The 18,741-nt window shown below is 32.3% G+C and overlaps 2 protein-coding genes across 2 annotated transcripts; both read right to left on the bottom strand.

The window, feature by feature from the left end:
* Positions 1-412: 412 nt before the first annotated feature.
* LOC105121326 (uncharacterized) lies at positions 413-1,159 on the bottom strand. Its single transcript, XM_011019915.1, has 2 exons — positions 1,133-1,159; positions 413-943 (listed from the first exon to the last, which is right to left on the bottom strand). Exons 1-2 carry the CDS (start codon positions 1,157-1,159, stop codon positions 413-415), a joined length of 558 nt encoding a protein of 185 aa, XP_011018217.1.
* Positions 1,160-11,050: 9,891 nt separating this feature from the next.
* LOC105121215 (autophagy-like protein) lies at positions 11,051-18,212 on the bottom strand. Its single transcript, XM_011019772.1, has 5 exons — positions 16,260-18,212; positions 13,449-15,126; positions 12,821-13,044; positions 12,148-12,349; positions 11,051-11,719 (listed from the first exon to the last, which is right to left on the bottom strand). Exons 1-5 carry the CDS (start codon positions 17,201-17,203, stop codon positions 11,303-11,305), a joined length of 3,465 nt encoding a protein of 1,154 aa, XP_011018074.1. The 5' UTR covers positions 17,204-18,212; the 3' UTR covers positions 11,051-11,302.
* Positions 18,213-18,741: the final 529 nt, after the last annotated feature.

Below are 18,741 nucleotides of genomic sequence, written 5' to 3'. Positions count from 1 at the left end.
CATTATATATTTTTGAGAAGAACTACAACTAAAAAGGTGAATTCATTATCTTAATTGAAATAGCGATTCTCCTAAGATTAAGGGGCTCGTTACTTCAATTAGTTTCCATGTTCTTCAAATGGATATCTTAGTTATTAAGAGGGTTGACAAAAAAAAATAGTTTGATTACTATAAAATCTTTCATCTTAAACATAAATATTTGTCTTTGATTAGACAACAGAAAAAAAATAAATCCATGCATTAAGTCACGATAAATAAATTAACAAATACCATGCTGCAAAACTATATATAATTCTATATTAGAAATTAGATCTAAAATTGATTGAACTCATCAAATTTAGTCTTGTAATAATGAAAAAGATCCTTGAAAAGAAATTCATCACAGAAACCTCTATTACGTAATTTTCCCTAGCTAACTTTGATCTATCTTGATCAGTTTCATTGACAAAGTAATGTGTCCTTCAGCTTTATACCCGTCCTCTTCAAGCCTCACAAGTCCATAGCGGCCTTCTGTTTTACCTGAAAAATCTGGTAGAGGTATCTTAGCCCTACCCACCAATCTCATGCCATTAGAGGTTCCTGGGTTGCTCTCGGACGAGGATCCACACCTAAGCACCTCAACATACAAAAACCTGCAATCCCTGGAATCGTCTAATTCGATACAATACTTCCGGTTCCATGCAAGATCTGGTGATCCTGAGACGAATTCTGTTGCAAGTTGATCATCAGGGTGAACCCAAAACAACACACAGTAATTCCTGTTGAATACTGAAGGATAGTTGCTAGGGTTGTCTATGCCCTCTGCATGGTGGATGCTTAAGACCAAACCAATTCTATTGTCTCTCTCGTTGGCTATTCTCTTATTATTTGTAAGCTTTCTTCTGTTCATAATTGTATTCGTCAGATCTTTGTTTGAACGGCCTCTTTTCCTATACAAACTAGCCTGCGCACAACATTAAAAGGAAGAAAAAGAATCAAATTAACTTCAAGCAGTACAAATGATAGCAAGATTATAGGTTAATTAAGAAGCACTTGAAGGAACATGAGATGTTATAGTAGTTTGCCCTAAATTTTCATGCACTACCCTAAATTTTCATGCACTACTACTACATGAAAATCCAAAGAAACTTACCCTTTGTTTCTTCTGCACCTCAGTCATATCAGTATTCATGATCAAGAAAAACTGTGTTGATGGAGAAGAAGAGAACAACTAAATTTAAAGAGAGAAACTCTAGCTAGTTAACAACCGACATAAGATTTCTGTTGTCCTTCGAAGTTTAAAAACGTAGACTTGGTTAACTTACAAGGCTTATCTTAATATATTCGGAGTCGGAGTGGTCACCACTAGAAATTAGGGTTTCTCTAGAGATAGAGTTAGAGATTAACTAAAAAATTATAATAATTACTTAATACGTCAACCCAATTGATGTGCGGATTTATTAATTAATAGTACCAGATATACCGTTTACTGAAGAAAGAAATGAAAAAAAATAATCTACATTATTCCATTTGTTTTTCTAATTAATAATATATTTCAGCCAATCCTGAATAACGAAGGAAAATATTTTCCTTAATTAATACTACCAAACTTATAACTTTTGATATTTATTGCCACCACACCATAACTACACATCCATTAATACTAAAGGATGGAAATGGGTATATGCCAACCAGGTTTTTGCTATGTTTATATTATATGATGGAAATGGGTATATCCACTAAATTTATTATAGGATAAATAACATATATAATTTATATTTATTATTTATCCTATAATAAATTTAGATATTTATATTTTATTTATTGAGTTTTGAGCATCTATTCAGATATTCACTATTTTACTATTATTTATTATTTGATATAAAATAAAAAATTTACATATATGTGTGTTATATTAATATTAGGTTGTGCATATATTATATTGGATTCAAAAAATATAAATGTAATACAAATGTTATATATATTGGGTGGGTTAAGATGTGATTTCATGCAGATTTAATAATATCCGTACCTTATCAAATATTAATCAAGTAAAGTATCTATATATATATATATATAACTCAGTCATTTAATTCAGATCGAATTGGATCGAGCTTAATTAAATTATCATCCCTCTATCTCGTCACTGTCACCCACTATCATCGATCATTACCACACCACAATCACTATCATATTTTTGTTGACCTATTATCACCTTAACATAACCTCTAATACCATCATTATTACAACTACCTCATCATCATTATCATTCCACTATCGGTGCTCAACACCATCGACCATCACCACAATTATCAGCTTATTGTTAATATAACGTTCATTTATCATCATTTTATCATAACTATGTTGGGCATATATGTAGCAGAAATTGTAAATTTAATATTTTTCAGGAGTCCTAAGGATCCCGTTAGAAAGACCTAGGGTTATTTAGGGTTTATACAAAGATTACCTGAAAATCAAATGTTCTTTTCGGCTTTAAATAATTGCTTCAAAGTTGGATTGTCGCAAACCACAAGTTTTTCAAATTTTTAATCTCTAACGATAATCCACACAAACTACTAATGAGAAATTTCTAAAATCATTTTAGAAGAGATGGATTTCTATACCTTAGAGTGCTAACTCTTCACTTTTGTATTTTATGTGTTTACGTACTATATTTTACTCACCCTTAGAAAATAAGAGATATAACTTTCTATTTATAGAAAACTCTAAAAATTATTTAAATGAAAAAACATCAAATTTCCCCTTAAATTATATCACATATATTATTTTAGGCTAATTTAAAATAATATATGTGATATAATTTAAGGGAAAAATTACATTATAGTTTAGAATTGCAATCCCCTATTTTTATTATATTATAGTACTCAATTTATAAAATTATTTACAATTAAATCATACTTGATTAATCATCACATTTTAATTTTTAATCAATGGTTCTTATATTTGTGACGTATTAGGTTCCCTAATAAGTTGGTCCAAATATAAATCATAATCATAAATAAAATATAATTAAATTAATTAATTTATTATCAATTTAATAATTGATTAACTTAAGATTAAGTATAATGTTTAGCAACCTGTCATGATCCCTCAAATATTAGAAAAGTCATAGGTGGTTTGACTTATCCTTTTAATGACTAATTTTTTAGTATAATTATTATTATTTCATTAATAATATTTCAATTTAGATATATATAATATGGAGGGTGTCTACTATGTCAAATTATGTTTGTTCTCAGCACTATAGTCATTAATTTTTGGAATAAGATTTGAAACTCTTTCAAATCTCATTCCACATTATGCAATAATTTACAATCAATACTATTGAAGAATATATGAAATATTTTTTTTAATTCATCTAGGGTGATAAATCTTCTCTTAATAACTTAAATATATTTATATAGTTCATGTTATACCCAATATTTATCCATGTGTTACCCTTAATTAAGACAACGTGTAGCAACATCAAAACACAACACTTTTTATATAAGATAACTCAGTGATTTTAAGTTTAAAAATCACTTACACAACTATCATGTGAGTCTTTCTATAAACACAATGATCTCTCTATATGGAATTCTCATGTGAGCTAGTTCAGTGTACATGTCATCCGACAAGCACCTACATATTAATTCTAGGTATTTCTCATACCTTAACTTATGAGAACAACTACTTTCTTTCATACAGAAAAAAGCCAATTCAGTGTACATGTCATCCAACAAGCACCTACATATTAATTCTAGGTATTTCTCATACCTTAACTTATGAGAACAACTACTTTCTTTAATATAGAAAAGAGCATAATATGTCTCGCTCTTAATAGCTCTAATTAATATTTAGTCTTAATCGAGCATTGACTAGGAGCATTTAGGAACAATGTTTTGATGCAATAAGAATCACATAATTATAAAAACTTAATAATTTTCTTTATAAAATATTTTTATCTCGAGGAATTTATCTTTACTTTAAATTTATTAATCAAATATGATATTTATTAATAAAGTATCTGATGAATATTAAAAATAAATAAGTTTTTATTAATAAATTAAATATATTTACATGAATAAAGTCATCCATATATAACCAATTGATTGGTTATAGAACATATACACTAACAAACCCTCCAATACCACAATCACTATCATCACAACAACTATTGTTTCATCACTATCACTATCACCATCATACCTCGCTACCATTACAACTATCATCCTTTGACTACTATCACTACAATCAATATCTAAAATATTATCAATAAAATTATTATTATTTTCATAACTCGATTTTTACCCTTTTTTATAAAAAACAACAAAAATTCCAAAAAAATAGCAAAAAAACAACAAAAAATATATTTTTGATGTATTTGTGTTTTCTTGTGTATTTTTAGTGTCTTTTCAAATTAAAGAATTCAAAATTCAAAAATTTACTTCGACGTGTTCAGTTTTTAACGTGCTCATTTAAAAATCATTGATTTATTTTTCTCATCGAGTCAATGTTGATTTTGTATTTTTTTTTTTTAAATATTACTTTTGTATTTTTCTCATTGAGACCAAAAGTGGAAAACAAAAAAAAAATGAGGGACCAAAGTGATTTTGAACTACTTGGTTAACAAGTTTGCTTCAGGACCAAGAAATTAGGAGGAAAAAGATAATTTTTTTTCTATAAGTAATAAGGGAATCTCACACATAAAAGGAGGAGAGAGTTAGAGCATAAAAAAATAACACAAAAATACTTAAAACCTATTTTTATTCATAACCGTCAGCCATATATACAAAGTAAACAAAACAAATCCCACTGGGTCTATCAATTTGCATCTCTTCCTACCATTGCCTTCATTCCTAAAATAAGTATCATTTCTCTTAAAAAATTCAAGCTTCATCTTTAACCTCTCTACCACAATCAATAGTCCATCCCCTTTTCTCTTATTTTCACGTGGACAATCCTTCTCATCTTTTACCATTTTATTTTTCTCTATTATCACCCATTGACTTACCAGTAGCTTCTTCTCCCTATTGTGACAGCCACCACTGGAACCAACCACTATGAGCAACACCTATTTTCTACTAATAGATACAACAAAAACATCCATAATGTATAGCAACCAGTGACCTTTTTATCTTTAAGAAAACCAGCCATGAATGGTTGTGGCAATATCACAACCCCATTGCCACCATGAACTCATGTTATCCCACAAGATAATGCTAACAACCATACTTAAAACCAGCAGTAACAATGAAAGAAGATGTTGAGAACTAGTAAAGAGAGAGAGCTAAAAGAGAGAAGAAAAAAAAAGAAGAGGATCGAACCTTTAACCAAGTATATCTCATTCCTCATATGTCTGTTTGTCTCACCATCGATGTAGGAGCAAGGAAAACATAGAAAAGCTTCAGATCCTATAGCTCACGCTCCTTCAGTAGTGGTTGTGGTGTGTGGATTCACATGCCACCATTGTTCCACCGTTGTTCCACAATCATTTGGCTTAATTATAGTAGTTTTTAGACACACTAAAACACCTTAAAAGGTCAATTCATAATCTTAAATTATTTATTGGATAAGTTGTTAAAATATTTTGAAATTTAGAACAAAATGCTCATTGTTGTGTATAATTTTGAACTTATTTGGACACTACTTATTTGGTTTGATGTATATTGGGATTTGAGATGATTTTATAATTAATTTGTGTTGGATTGTTAATTTATTTTTCTTAGGTTGTGATTGCTATTTGGGCATTAAATGTTTTTGCATAAATTATGTTTAGAATTGTGTTGATTTGCTTGAATTAGCTTGCGATTTGAATATAATTAGTGAAACTAATAAGATTTGATCTTTGATTGTTGCTTTGTTGGATTATTAAATTGGTGAGTAATTTGCATGGAGTTGATACCTTGATTAAAATAGTTTTATTAAAACATGTTGTTATGTTTTGCCAAACATGACCTTAGTTTAGTTTTCACACATTTTCAAATTTTTAGAAGATCATTTTGTAATTAATTTTGAGTTCCCCATATTTTTTATCCTCTCGTATTTAATTTTGAATTGTGAACTCCATGTAAGGTACTTTTTTGGTATTAAATAAATTAGTTTTCCTTCACAAAAATTAAAAAAAAATTCTTTAAAAAATATAACTTTATTTCAATTTGCATATGGATAAGTCTCTCATAAAGTTTTTTAAAAAATGATATTTCAATAAATTAAAAAAAATACATGGCATGATTTAGCATGTTTTAAATACCAAAAGAATCAAGAAAATTAGTTTTGTGTATATATTTGCATGTATTTTTTGATTTAATAACCAATATATAAAATTTATAAGAACTTGACGTACATTTCAAAAATTCTAAAAATATTTTTTTTTATATTAATATCATGGATTATGAACTTACATGTAAGACATATTTTAGATATTATTGTTATCCATTTTTTAAACCATAAAAAATCAAGAAAAGAAAAAACATACAAAATACAAAAGGATATACATGAAGAAAGCTTAGAGCTTTGCCTAATTTGTCGGTGAAATACTAACATATATAAGATTGACAAAATTGGCAACCCAATTCTAATTGAAAAATGGCTAGTTTAGTGAAAATATTTTTATTTGAGGTAAAGAAATATAAATTTAGATAGGTAAGGACTTAATGAGAATTTTGGAAGGCTTAATGAATTTTATTGATGATTAATTGCAAGAAAAATTGATATTTAAAGTCAATTTAGGCTTTAATTAAAGTTTAAAGGTCAATTTGGTCAAATGAAAAGCTTAATTCCACCATTTAACTAAGAAACATCCCCTTTACAAATATCAGCTACTCCCATCAAATATTTACATCTCATTTTCTTAAACAAACTAAACAATATCTTATTCTCAATTAACCACTACTGTATTTTTAGATTATAGATTAATCAAGTTGACACTTTTAAATAAATGAATGTGGAGCTACAGACCTCTAAATTTAGTAAAGTTGGATCTAATTAAAAAATATGCACCCTCAACTAAGATCAGGTGGTCTTTAATGATGATGACATCAAACTTGCTCCAATAAAGTCTTGAAAGTGGTCAACTCAATTATCAATAGTTATGATACCCATTTCACACTTCAAGCTTTATTAGTAGGTTTTTATCAAAGGCTGACCACGTTTCTCTCAAGATCAAAATGCCAGAAAAAAACTCGTTGGTTTCCATATTTGGAAAACTACCAAAACCTCAAAAAATTAAGTTTGTTACAAAACCACTATTGAAAAACCAACATAGGTATTAGGCTCATAGCTGTAAAATGTGCTCCAGAACCCTCTCATTTTGATCAGAGAGCTAAGCTTTGATTAATTTACGTTTGAACACATCAAAAACCTAGCAAAACCCTATAAAATATCTTTTGAAAAATAAAACAAAATAATGAGAAACTAAAAGAAAAACATGAAGAAACACACTATACAAGGACCCTAGTGTGAAGGTTCAAGAGCCTAATATAGAGGGTCTAAAAAGGTTTGGAAGGAAAACATAGTAAAAGGGAAAGAAGGGAAAAAAATAGAGAAGAAAAACAACAATCCATATCCAACAAGTTTTGAGAAGGTATAACCATGTAAAAGATCAAGAGTAAAGTCCATGTGGCCTATATGTTCATGTTTTCTTAATGTTTAAACCTATGATGTTGTTTGAGCTCATCTTATATTTTTTTGATTAATTTTGATGCTAGAATAATCTAATGTTTTTCAATAGAGTTTGTTTTGTTCTTTTTCTTATTTTAAGCATTTTTAATTTTGCTAAATTTTTCTTTATGATAGTTTATTCTAATTTTGGTTAATAATGTACTAGTAAGGCTTGCACTAAAAGCATGATTCTTGGTTTTGATGCTTATTTTATTCTATGTTTTTAGCCCAATAGCATGTTAAAAATGTATTTGAGATTTGTTGATTGGTGTTTGAATTTATTTTGTAATAAAATGGTAAGTTGCTTTCGTTTATAGGTTAAAGATTTTGAAAGCATGTTGATCAATTTGATTTTTTTAACGCAAGTTCATGATTCATACAAGTATTTTTTGACATTTAAATGTTAAAAAATATCAAGTTTTGAATTCAAATAGCATGAATATGTTTGTTGTTTAACTTTTATAGTTTTGAGCTTTGAAACTCCGTGCATGTTATATTTGTTATTTCTATAAATTTAATTAAGCTTAATGTGCTTTTTGAGAACTAATAGCAATGTGGTTTTGGCATTAGTCTTTTAATTTCTAAAAATTTTTCAAATTCAGGTTTCATGTTCTTTGCATAAACTTTATCTTAAGCCTCTTATTTTTTAGTTGTTTTTAGGTTAATTGTTGACACATACATATTAGCTTGTTACCTTTAGCAAATAATCTAGAGTTAAAATGTAGCAATAACACATAATCATGCGTTTAAATTCTAGGGTTCTTTCAACTTTCCAAACACATTTTTATCAAATATTTGCTTTTGAGTGTTAATTGAAGAAGATGAATGCTTGATTTTTGATTTATGCATGATTACAAACAAAACATTGTGTTTGATTACATGAAAACTTGTTTGGTTTGCGATTTGTGTTTTTTGAGTTTTGGTTTAAATGTTCATCGTGTTCTGGTGTTTAATATGTTTATTTTTTAGAAAATTTTATGTTTTGTGTTTTTTAAGTTTTGATCTATTTTTGGTTTAAGTGTTTGTTTTCTTTTGACTCTGGTCAAACCATGATTTTTTGTTTGGTTCAAGGTTGAACAAATATTTTCAAGTCAACCTAATTGGTTTTGTTTTGGGTCAAGTACTATGACTTTGTTTGGTTAGTTACTTTTTATGTTAAGGAATTTTTAGCCTAAGGGATTGTTTGACAAATACACCCTTAGACCTATTTTGATAATGTTGCTTTGAATAAAAATAGTTTTTTTGCCAAACATGCCCCAAATAAATTCAAAAAAAAAATTCAAGAACCAATTTACAATTATTTTTGGGTCTTTCACAAGTGTTTTCAGTAATTTTGCTTAATATTAAGGTTATAGACTTATAATGTAAGATGTTAGTCTGGTCTGAAAATTTCCACTTTTCATCGAAATCTCAAAAATTTCTAAAAATTTTGTCATTTTAAAAAATAAAAAAAATATATGTTTTATTTTGTGTGCATACGATCAAGTCTCTCAAAAAATAAAAATCATATTTTGGTTTAAAAAATATAAAAAATACATGGTATGATTTAGCATTATATATATATTCAAAAAATATACTTACATGCATTTATTAGAATTAATAACCAGTTTATTGAATTCATGAGAACTTAGTCAATATTTCAAAAATCCTAGAAAATAATTTCTGAGAATTAATGATCAGCATTCTTATATAAATATTGGACCTAAAAGTAGGCTAGTATTTAAATACCAAGAGTTGATTAGAAAATTCTCATAATTTTTTTGGATATTCACCAATTTTAATTGGGAATTTTTCATCATGATATACGGGTTATGGAGAACTTTTTTGCCTTCCAGGATAGTTGAACTCTGTTAGGCATCTTCATAGATTTTTTTCTATAAGAATTTAATTCGGTATACAAGCCCATAATAAGTTTAAAATAATATATTTATTCATGAGTGTAAATATTTGTTTTAAACCATAAACGGACAATTGGTTAAGAACCCATCAATACTTTGAAGTCACATATAAATCATACAACCTCAATTAAGGTATGCTAGGAGTGCTAATACTTTTCCTAACCACAACTAATTTCTTACCCTAGAATTTCATATAAGATCAATCCACTTGGATTTTCTAATGACCCTAAACCAAATAATTAGATAATGACTCCTCGACCTCGACATTCAGTCATGCTATGTACACTGACAGATATTAAGATAAATTGCTTTTGCTTGTCTTTGACATAGCTATGATTTACCTATAAAGCTATGAATCACTCTACTGAGGTGGATCAATGTCAACTTTAACCATTAGATAGATCAACACTTAGAAAACACAACACTATCTTAAATTATATCAAACAAATAAACAATACAATTTATCTTAGGTAGAATGTATTAAAAGTTATATGTTTTTTCTTTACACAATCAGTCTTTTTATTTAGACTTTGAGACTACTTAGGGTTTTTAGTGACTAATATACTAGGTAACGACTCTAATCCCTTTTTATTAAAAAAAAATCAAGAATTCTTCTTCTTTTTTTCCACTCATCACCCACAAAGATCCTAGTCTAAAAAAATATTGTCGTGACGTCACATGCATGCGACAAATATCATAATTACCATAACTACTATCACTGTTTTAATCATAAATATTACAACTTTTCTCATTTTATTACCACCAAATCATTTATTTTATATTAAAATATTTTTCTTAGCACATTCAAATAATGAATAAATAACTTTTCATGAAATAAACATATCCTAGATAAAAATTGAAATTTCTTTATGAGATTTCTAAATTCTGAAACAAAGGAGTGGACGCTATGCAATTCATCCGAGCCTTTGTATATATTTTCAATTAGGTGGGTCTGTAAACAATCATCAATGACAGAATCTGGGGTTTCGCACATCTCTGTCAAATTACTAGCTCCTTGGATTTGGAAATCTGGTTTACAAGCAGTAATTAGGTTTGGTTTGGCGAAACAATTGACCCGGCAAGCCCATATTGAAACTTTATTTGAGTCAGGCTCTAATTTAATCTAGTTTTGATATTAACGTGATGGGTTAAAGGGTTAACCTGGTTGAGTTAATATCAGATAATTTTAAAGAAAAAAAATAATATTATTTTAAGAAAAAAATAAACCAAAGTTGACAATTTCTCCAACACCCATTTAGAGGTAGTTTTCAGCCAAGGATATCTTAAAACCGAGGCTAAATCCACTTCTTCAATTCCGTCTTGGGTAGGCATCCATGCTGCAGCCTTACCTGGGCCGAAACCGAGAAAGCTAAATGAGAAGCATGCTAACTTGATCAAGTGAAACCACTTGATCTAAATGATACCCCTCGGTTTAAATGATTGGTCCTCGATCCTAAAAACACACCAAAACCATATTTTGGAAGAAACTACAAAATATAAAAAGGCACATATTTTGGAAGAAGAATAAATGGGGGCTTTAAATTAAAGTTCGAGAGATGGATGAATATTCACAGTTTTTGTACATGCTTAAAAACAGAAGATTTATGTACAGAGGGGAAATCAACTTAATTTGGATAATCAGCTGTACAGAAAGATACAAAGTTGTTCAATTCCCAGATGAAGGCTCATCTTTTATATATATATATTATTATATATGTACACTTAGTTTCTTCCATCACGTCTTGTCTGCCTGAAGCAGGGGATCAGGAAGGAGGCGCTGAATGAATGCTTGTATCAGGTAACATGGCTACTGTCACTACAAAGTATTCACACCCCATAGGAAGATTGTATGGGTTGGAAGTCGATCCCAAATTGAAGTTCAACAGGTCAGTCCCTGGGTCAGTGGTCAGAAGATCCAGTTGATCTGCCCTACCATGCTCAGGCCTAGTTGAGGCAGGATGCAATGGCTTGACAGCTTGGCGTTCAATATGCACAATCTGCCCAACAATGTAGCTGGGTCGGCTTGGGAGATGGTCTGTGAACAGGGCCACAGATTCAGCAGACAGGTAGTAGTTAGAGGAGTTCCGGTTGATAGCCTCATAATGTCCGGCTGAGTTGAGAACAAATGCAGCGATCTCATGAACTTCCAACCGGCTAAAAGATATCCTTTCTTTGTTTGCCTGCAGAAAAACATCAACAAAGATATCAAACTTTTACAGTTAGAAGACAAGCACAGAGCACCATGTAAAAGGGATCCCTGCACGTCAAGAGGCAGAACTTAAAATCTGGCAGGGCCAGAAACAGTCGAAGTTTATTACGCCAAAAAAAGCACCAAAAAAAGCACCAGATAACCAACCACTGCTTGAAGGCTCCACTGGAAACAAAGGCCAGTTACCAAGTCAAGAACTGATTAGAGTTGAGTTTAAAACCAATGATCACAAGCAATTGATGAGAAAAAAAAGATCACGTATAGTAATTAGAAGGAAAGCATGGATCAGTGGCTTGCAAACAGTAAATCAGAGAGATTGAACATCCATGGCAACGAAGAGTACAGATTAAATGTTGCTCTATAGATAAAGCTAGAACACCATTAGCAAGTTCAGACTACCTGCTTCTCAAGTTGATGCTTTTTATACAAAGTTGCAACCAGCTCCTTCTTCGTTTCCAATTCTTTTCCAAGTTGTTCATTTGCAGCTTCAAGCTTGGTGTACTTATCAAGGTGTGTGGACAAGAAACCAACTTTATCAGCAAGAACGCGAACGCATTTCTGGAACTCAGCAGCACCCTCATCCTCACTGTCATTGCTGGAACTGAAAATGATCAGATTAAAAAATTAAACCATGGCCATTGTCATTTTCAAAGCTTAAAACTGAAGTTTTACAGAAAAAAGATAGCAATTCGTTCCATCAGCAATCACCATAAGAAATTTGAATGCCACTGATAAACTCTAAAAGAAATTATGAAAGAAGCCCCTAAAAATTCCTGCAACCCTTAAATTTAAGATTCCTCGTAATGACAAACAATATTTGAGTGTAGAAAAATGAATGGTTAAAATAGTGTAGGATAAGCTATTAGACAAAAATTGTGATGTCAGGGCCTCAAGCTGACATTTCTAGACATTGACAGACAATAAATTACAAACGACATGATGAAAAAGTTCCATTGATAATTTGATATGAACAAATTTCAAAACAAGCAAGGGACTAAGACAGAGCTGAGCCTTGCAACTGAGTTAAAGTTTGTATGGAGAAAAAAAAGTAGAGAGGATTCTGGAAAATTACTTGGCCAAAGATTGAGCTAAAGCACGCAAAGAATCAGCAAAACCAGCAACTCCACCTGGAGCATATACACAGCACCTACTAAGCCTTTCAAAAAGGCCATGGAGTTTCACAGCAGATGCACGTAGTTTATTGTATTCCAAAGCCCTTCGATCAGCTGCGCAAAGATGAGTTTGAGCTTCCTCTCTTGCTTCATGCAAGCAATTCTCCAAGTGAGCACAATTCATCTTTTGCACAGCAAGAAGTTGAAATTGTCAGTATATGTTGAGAACAGTTAATAAATGCATTTTGAACATTGTTATGCATGGAAAAAAACATTGAAGCCAGGCGTAATTTAGTAACAGAAGGAAGCTGCTTATTTGGGAAAATTATTAGTTCATAGGAATTCTAGGAACTTGTTGTCCACTAATAACCAATACACCTTGTCCATCACGGGATCTACCAAAAAACAAATCGTATACAAAAATGATTATCTAAGCATTTCAATAATGTTGAGCAATATGGTACAAATACTAAATATGGATAAATGGGATCACCACCCAGAACAACTCTACAATGTAATTGAGTGAATAAGAGCAACATAAACACCAAGAAAACCACAGAGGACAAAAGGCAGTTCATGTGCCAGTACCTGAGATTCGTCAAGGAGCTTCCGACTCATTTCTAACTCCCTTGTGAGCACAGCAACCTCCTCCACAGCAGCTTTGAGCTTGGCATCAGTTTCACTCAACTGGTTTGAATTTTCTGCAAGTGCAGTTTGAAGGTCTAACACAATGTCATGGTCACTACTGACTTTAGGCTCAGCGTCTGCATCAGATGGTGCAACATTGAGAGGCTCAGGCATGCTCTCAGCTGTGGAACTGTTAGTCAGTGACATGCCCAGTTGTCCCACCATCTTGTCCTTCCCATCTTTATCACAAACTTGCAGCTCTTCATGATGAGGCTCCGCCATTGATGAATCCAACTGAGTATTCAACATCCCAGAGGAGTCCATCATATTTTCATCAAAGCCTTCTCTACCTTTGCTTGTTTGCCTGGTGAAAAGCCCCAGTTTCGCATTCAAACTAGAAATGCAAGAAACCTCATCCATGGGCTCTGAGGTCAATGCATAAGGCATGTGTGCTTCACCACCGCTGGAAATTTCTGGTTTACAGTCTTCAGTCTTTGCAGCTAAAAGAGAAAAGTCTGATGCATCTTTACTATTTGAAAGTTTCTGCCCCTGTAAATACTGCTCAGACAATCTCTGCTCTAGTTCTTGAATGCGCTTCTCATATGACATGCATTGCACATGCTTTGCCTTAAGCAAAGATTGAAGATGCTTTCCATACTCATCTTTCAGCCGCAAGGCTTCATTTGTCTTATCTGCATTCTTCAATAGACTATCCACTGTGCTATCATCCATTGACTCGTATTCAATTTCTGGGCAAAGGGAACATATCAGGGCTATTGCAGAAGCTAGTTCAGCTTTCAGTTTTGCATTCTCAACTTCCATCTTGCTAGTTCCAGCAATCTCTAACAACTCACAGCCCTCGAGGGGCTCCTCAGAGCAATCTTTCTCAAGTGCTTCCTCACCAATTTCTTCCATCTCAGCTGAGTGATAGCAGTCATTAGATGTAGAAAATGAACCTTTCAAGATTGCAGTCTTATCACCTTTTGAAGGAAGTCCAGCCAAATAATCAGGAGCATAACGGTCCAGGTCTGAAATGTCAATATCAAGCAAATTAGTGTCAAATGGAGCTATATTGACATCACACTGGTTAGGAGTATCATATAGCCCCATTGACGTTAATATATCTCTTGGTATATATAAATTGTTTGTCTTCAGAAACTCCTCCCGTCTCCTAACCTCAACCTCCCTCCTTGTAGCAAGCCGCTCAGCCAGTTGTCCAGCCATACCCATGTAAAGTTTCATGGAAGCCTTTCTTCTCACAACTTCAGCAAGGCAGGCTCTATATGCAGGACCGATCCCACGAAATAGCTTTAAGCCCCTAAAAATATTATCCTGACACAACATTGCCTCTCTAAAAGCAGGAAACTGTAACTTCACATCTTTCATGAGGTAAGTAACATAGGCGATATTTTGTAGGTAATCATGCACAAAGACATTCATCTCATTCTTCTTATCATTGCAAAAATCAAGCAGTTTGGAAATTGAATGTTCACAAGCCAGCATCCTGGGCAAATGATTCTTGTCATGGACATCATACATAGGGCCCAGGGCTGAAACTGCATCATGAGGTCGAATTGAGGAAGACAATTGGCATGACAGACAATCATCCACAAGGTTCTTTACCGTGCTTACGTCTTTGCTGCATGAATAAAAGCTCACATCCATTAATCAGTGGAATGTAGATTATCCTCCTACAGCCTAACTACTAGAGTTTTTAATATGAGACAAGAAAATAGAAAATATAGATTTTACTTGTAAATAGTTATCGAATATAGTTGTATAGTTTGAGAACTTAAATATTAATATCATTTGGTATTTTACTTTAGTAGGAAGTTTGCTTCTATACATGTCTCAGGGATCTTAAGGGTTCATACATTAAATGGCTGCTTCACGAATACAAATTGAATTCAGAATTTTGTTTTAGTGGATTTCAGGAACCTAGATTCTCATGGATTCATGAAACACATCTTTTGGATTTTCAGGGGTTAGCTTAGTGAGTTATAGGTTTTGTATATTTTCCTAATTCCCAATGTTGTAGGGGAAAAAAAAAAAAAAAACAGGGTATTAATCAAGTTATTGCACACATTTGAATGTTTTAAAATATACAAACCACACACACCAAGCTGAAGCTGAAATCTAGAAGTGAATGGGGACCAGGAATTCTCATTCATTCAGGTCCAACTCCTACTTCCAACGAAAATTGTCAGACCAGTGGCATTGAGCCAAAGCATAATTTTGTACTTCTACTCTCAAGGTCCCTTAAGATAATAACAATATTGTCATAGGTCGTCTTTAACAAAATATTCAACAGCACATGCATCAAATGGAAAAACAAATAAATTCCCTGGATGCTGTAGAGGGACTACGAGAGATGAGTCTGATGATCTAAATGACAGCCTACATAAGAAAAGGGTGGGGGGTGTGACAGGTAATATTATCTATAAAAAAGACAGACTAGTGAGTCATATCAAATGCAACCACCACTGAGCAGCCATTACACCATTCGTTCCTCTACGCTTACCAAATGAAAAAAAAAACCCTCAGAGCAACAATTATATAAGTTTGGCATAACAATGACCCAGCTGTATTATAAAAATTATAGGAAAAGCTATAAGCTCAATACTTGAAAGTGATAAGATGTATTATCACAGCAATGCTTTATAAGAATCAACATACTAAATCAATCAAGAAAAATCTAACAAGCTCAAAAATCATACAGAATAACTGTAAATAGGAAGGCAGTTCAAATGATTGAAAACGAAATCAACAAACCTCAAAGACTGCATTATGCTCTTCTGTTCATTGATGAATCGCTGATGCTCCTTGATGGTAAGATCTAGATTCCTAATAGAAGATGCTGCTCCGCAAGAAAATAGTTCTTCCACTTTGCGCTTTGCATCACTAAATTTTTGCTTGAACTCCAATACCTTCTTCTCAAACTGCCTATGTGAATTGCTACAATTCTCCACGGCCTTCCTCAAGTTATCTTCCTTCACAAAATCCACTAAGCATTTGCGTGAATCAGACTGCAAAGATGGATGAAGCTCGGTCGACCTCAGTTTCTCTAAATCTCTCTCAAAATTCGTTAAAAGATCTAAATGTATCCTGTGTTGTTGTGCATAACGCTTCATGAACTCTGAGTAATTCTGAAGAATTGCTCTATAGAACTGTTGCACATTAATCCTAGCAACCTCCATTGCCCTCTCCTGAACCTTATGCTCGCTCAATAACCTCTGGCAATGCTCATGCTTTACTTGGGTTCTCCTATACATTGCTTGACCTCTACGGTAATGGTACCTAAACTGTCTTTCATAAGATGGCAAAGCTTTCAGAGCTGGGTCTGAAGCATCATCTAAAGGATGGGGGTTATGTGAAGAAGCTGGCGGTGGAGGATCTGCAATTTCAAGGACATCAATTTGTTCGAGTGCAGGGGGGAGGGGATTGGTTTGCATCCTTGCTCTGTTGTATACAAACACTTCTCCATCACTAGATGGAAGCTTATAAGCAGAAAGCGACCGCTGAGGTTCAAGTTTCTTCTCCAAACACAGAACAAGCTGGTCGTTGAAGTTAATCCCAGAAACTGATTGAATACGCCGCATAACAGCTTCCACAGGCGTTGTTTCATCGCAATCAAGTAGAAATGAATGACCATTTTCTGCTAGATGAACTACAAGCTTGGCCTGATTTACCACACCTTCTGTGATGCTTGAACTCATCTTATCTTTAAAGCAGAATTATCAGCCTTGAAAATAAAATCCAACAAGAAACACCAACACTGAGAGATAATTTAAATAAAAAAATCCCCAAAACCAGTCCGATTGCGCAGAAACGATTCAATTCAATCCCTTGGAACCAAATGGGAAATTAACAGTTTTTAGAGCTTTAGCCCTTCCTTATCACCAAGTCCACCACTGAAATCTGCAAGACCCGCAAACATACCGTAAAAACCAAAGATTGAATCAACAAAGCACCAATTTTTATCAACCGACCATGAACCCACACGCACCAGAGACTTTATCCAAAACAACCAAAAAAAAAAAAGCTCCAACCTTTACGCTCAAATCCACCACAAAAACCCAAATCAGCAACAGCCCACCTCAAAATCCCTCTAAACAAACAAAATCACAACAGACCAACCAATGATTACTCCAACAGAACCCTAAATCATCAGCGACCCATCATCAAAATCTCCCAAATTAGCCCAAATCCAAATAAATCCAAATAAACCCAAAGAAAAAACCAGAATCCTGCTCTCACAATACCAAAAAAACACAAGAAATGACAGCAAAATAACAGAGAAAATCAAATGACACTTTCTTGGTTAACGTAGACTGAAGAGAGAAGTTTGAAGTAGAGGATTAAAGGCAGCAGAAAGTGATTACGTGAGGAGATTAAAGAGGAATTTCAGACTCTCTCTCTCTCTCTACAAACACAACGGTTCTCTCCACGAAACCTCTTAGATTTTAGTAATATTTGTTTTTAATTTTTCTCTCTCTACGAATGTTTTGGTATTTTTTTTTTCTTTTATATATATTATATAGTAGCGAGAGAAGCTTGTGATGAGGATAATAAAAATATCGAAGAGAACCTTCTGCAAGAAGCAAACCAAGAGGGTAGCAGGAGAGCTATGCTCTCTCTCTATCTCTCTGTCCTTGTCTCTCTCTGCAATAAGTCGGGGGAGAAGAGAAAAGCAAGCAGCTTTATATCACTAGGTATTGCAGATTAGAGCATTAGTAGGAGTATTATTTACATTTATATATTGATTAGTTAATTAATTGTGATTATTTTTATAGGGTTATTAATTAATTAATTTTTTGTGTGTTGTTTCAGTAATTAATGAGTTGTGATTGGACAGTTTTTTATATAATGATTAACTTGGCCCCGAGTTGTTTATCAAATTGCATTGATGTCCTCTTTAAGCTATCTAAAAACTGCCTTTGCCTTTCTTTTTCTTCTCCTTCTTCTTTTTTTTTTTTTTAATTAAAAAAAATAAACCTAAAAGACATTAGCAAACACTATGGGGCTAATTCATTCTGGGGTAGTTTCATCTTGACTATTTTATCCTTCTTGATAAAATAAAATAACAATTAGGAATAATAAAATCTTTTCTATAAGATCCATTTATTATTATTTATAAATATCTTGATTGTTTTACATTTTAGTGGCATAGCTAAAATAACTTGGTATAAGAGATAATAAAATCTTTTTTATAAGATTTTTTTGTTATTATCATATTGTTTAGAAAAAGTATCAT

This window comes from Populus euphratica, unplaced genomic scaffold (genome assembly GCF_000495115.2).
Source record: "Populus euphratica unplaced genomic scaffold, PopEup_1.0 scaffold31.1, whole genome shotgun sequence".
NCBI classification, from domain to species: Eukaryota; Viridiplantae; Streptophyta; class Magnoliopsida; order Malpighiales; family Salicaceae; genus Populus; species Populus euphratica.
The sequence above is the reverse complement of the archived record's forward strand: the minus strand, read 5'-3'. Positions and strand labels throughout refer to the sequence as shown.